Raw genomic sequence first — 1,968 nt, forward strand, 5'->3', positions numbered from 1 at the left:
GGCCGGCGGCATGGGCGGTTCCGCACAGTGGCGTTCATGGCGGATGTGCATTCATGGATTAAGGGAACACGCTGTGCGTCGTGCTGGGCGGCGGCAAAGATCACTGCACCTCGGCCGTGCCGAGCAGGTGGCGCGCTGGTGCGCTGGTGCGTGGCACAATAGCGGCTTCGCAGCTGGTGAGCTGACAATGATGAGTACGGGATGTAAGGACGGTGATAGCGACGGGCCAAGTGCGCCGGCGCGCGCTCTGGGCGCGGCCCAACCTTGTGACTGGTGCTGGATCGGCAGAGGGGGAATGACTGGCTGGTGCGTATGCGTGCATGGGAACAAATGGATACTCTTATCCGGAAGCCACCAATGGGAGGCCGTCTCTTATCCGCGCCTCGCATAGATAACACTTGCCTGCCCTGACAACACGCCTCTCAACCACGAGTGGGATCGATCCTCCCGCGTGCCAAGCCACCGACCAACATGGCAGCGTCTCTCCAAGCCGCGGCTACGCTGATGCCGGCCAAGATCGGCGGCCGGGCCTCCTCCGCGCGGCCGTCGTCGCACGTCGCCCGGGCGTTCGGCGTCGACGCTGGCGCCAGGATCACCTGCTCCCTGCAGTCCGACATCAGGGAGGTCGCAAGCAAGTGCGCCGACGCCGCCAAGATGGCCGGCTTCGCCCTCGCCACCTCTGCCCTCCTCGTCTCCGTAAGCTGACTAATCCGTTCTATTGCCGTCCGTGGCCGTTTACTCCACTCCAGTCCAGCTAGCTAGAGTGACGCGCGTGGGTGCAGGGCGCGAGCGCGGAGGGGGCGCCCAAGAGGCTGACCTTCGACGAGATCCAGAGCAAGACCTACATGGAGGTGAAGGGTACCGGCACCGCGAACCAGTGCCCGACCATCGACGGCGGCGTCGACTCCTTCCCCTTCAAGGCCGGCAAGTACGAGATGAAGAAGTTCTGCCTGGAGCCCACCTCCTTCACCGTCAAGGCCGAGGGCATCCAGAAGAACGAGCCGCCGGCCTTCCAGAAGACCAAGCTCATGACCCGTCTCACCTACACCCTTGACGAGATGGAAGGCCCGCTCGAGGTCGGCGCCGACGGCACCCTCAAGTTCGAGGAGAAGGACGGCATCGACTATGCGGCCGTCACCGTGCAGCTCCCCGGAGGCGAGCGCGTGCCCTTCCTCTTCACCGTCAAGCAGCTCGTCGCCACCGGCAAGCCCGAGAGCTTCAGCGGGCCCTTCCTTGTGCCCAGCTACAGGGGTTCGTCTTTCCTCGACCCAAAGGGCCGTGGTGGCTCTACTGGCTACGACAACGCCGTGGCGCTACCCGCCGGAGGCAGAGGAGACGAGGAGGAGTTGGCCAAGGAGAACGTGAAGAACGCGTCCTCCTCCACAGGCAACATCACGCTCAGCGTGACCAAGAGCAAGCCGGAGACCGGCGAGGTGATCGGCGTCTTCGAGAGCGTGCAGCCGTCAGACACCGACCTCGGCGCCAAGGCGCCCAAGGATGTCAAGATCCAGGGTGTGTGGTACGCGCAGCTCGAGTCTAACTAGAGCAGAGCAGAAGTGAAGATGCTCATCTTGTGTGCATGCGTACGTGGGTTGATCGTTGGAGAGGAAACAATCGAGGCAACAATGTGTGTTTGTGTGTGTATCTAGTAATCTAAACCCAGGGTGTCGGTTTATATTTTAGCTTCTGTTATTGTTTCTTCCTCGCCAACTCATGATATTGACCCTCCATGAATGTTCACAAAATTATTTGTTGACACTTTCTTCGTTTAGTGATGCAAGTATGACCAACTTTAATGGTCAAACACATAGCAACTCTGAATATTTTCACGGCAAATTTATTGATGCGAGTATGATAACTTTAATGGTCAAGCATGACAACTTTCTTTTCGAATGGTAAGTTTTCTTTTAAATGACAACTTTAGTTGTAAAAAACGTCAGGCTGGAGCGCATTGTGCCACACATGTGG

General features: G+C 58.9%; 1 protein-coding gene across 1 annotated transcript; it reads left to right on the forward strand.

The window, feature by feature from the left end:
* The first annotated feature begins 339 nt into the window (after nt 1–339).
* On the forward strand, nt 340–1,682 carry LOC123045025 (oxygen-evolving enhancer protein 1, chloroplastic-like). Its single transcript, XM_044467932.1, has 2 exons — nt 340–696; nt 783–1,682. Exons 1-2 carry the CDS (start codon nt 472–474, stop codon nt 1,542–1,544), a joined length of 987 nt encoding a protein of 328 aa, XP_044323867.1. The 5' UTR covers nt 340–471; the 3' UTR covers nt 1,545–1,682.
* Nucleotides 1,683–1,968: the final 286 nt, after the last annotated feature.

This window comes from Triticum aestivum, chromosome 2B (assembly GCF_018294505.1).
Source record: "Triticum aestivum cultivar Chinese Spring chromosome 2B, IWGSC CS RefSeq v2.1, whole genome shotgun sequence".
Classification (NCBI taxonomy): domain Eukaryota; kingdom Viridiplantae; phylum Streptophyta; class Magnoliopsida; order Poales; family Poaceae; genus Triticum; species Triticum aestivum.

What these genes read in the sequence shown, in the direction of transcription:
- LOC123045025 (XM_044467932.1), top strand. Translation starts at nt 472, where the DNA reads ATGGCAGCGTCTCTCCAAGCCGCGGCTACGCTGATGCCGGCCAAGATC. An exon ending in CCTCTGCCCTCCTCGTCTCC is followed by an intron (nt 697 to 782) that starts GTAAGCTGACTA and finishes GCGTGGGTGCAG; the next exon opens with GGCGCGAGCGCGGAGGGGGC.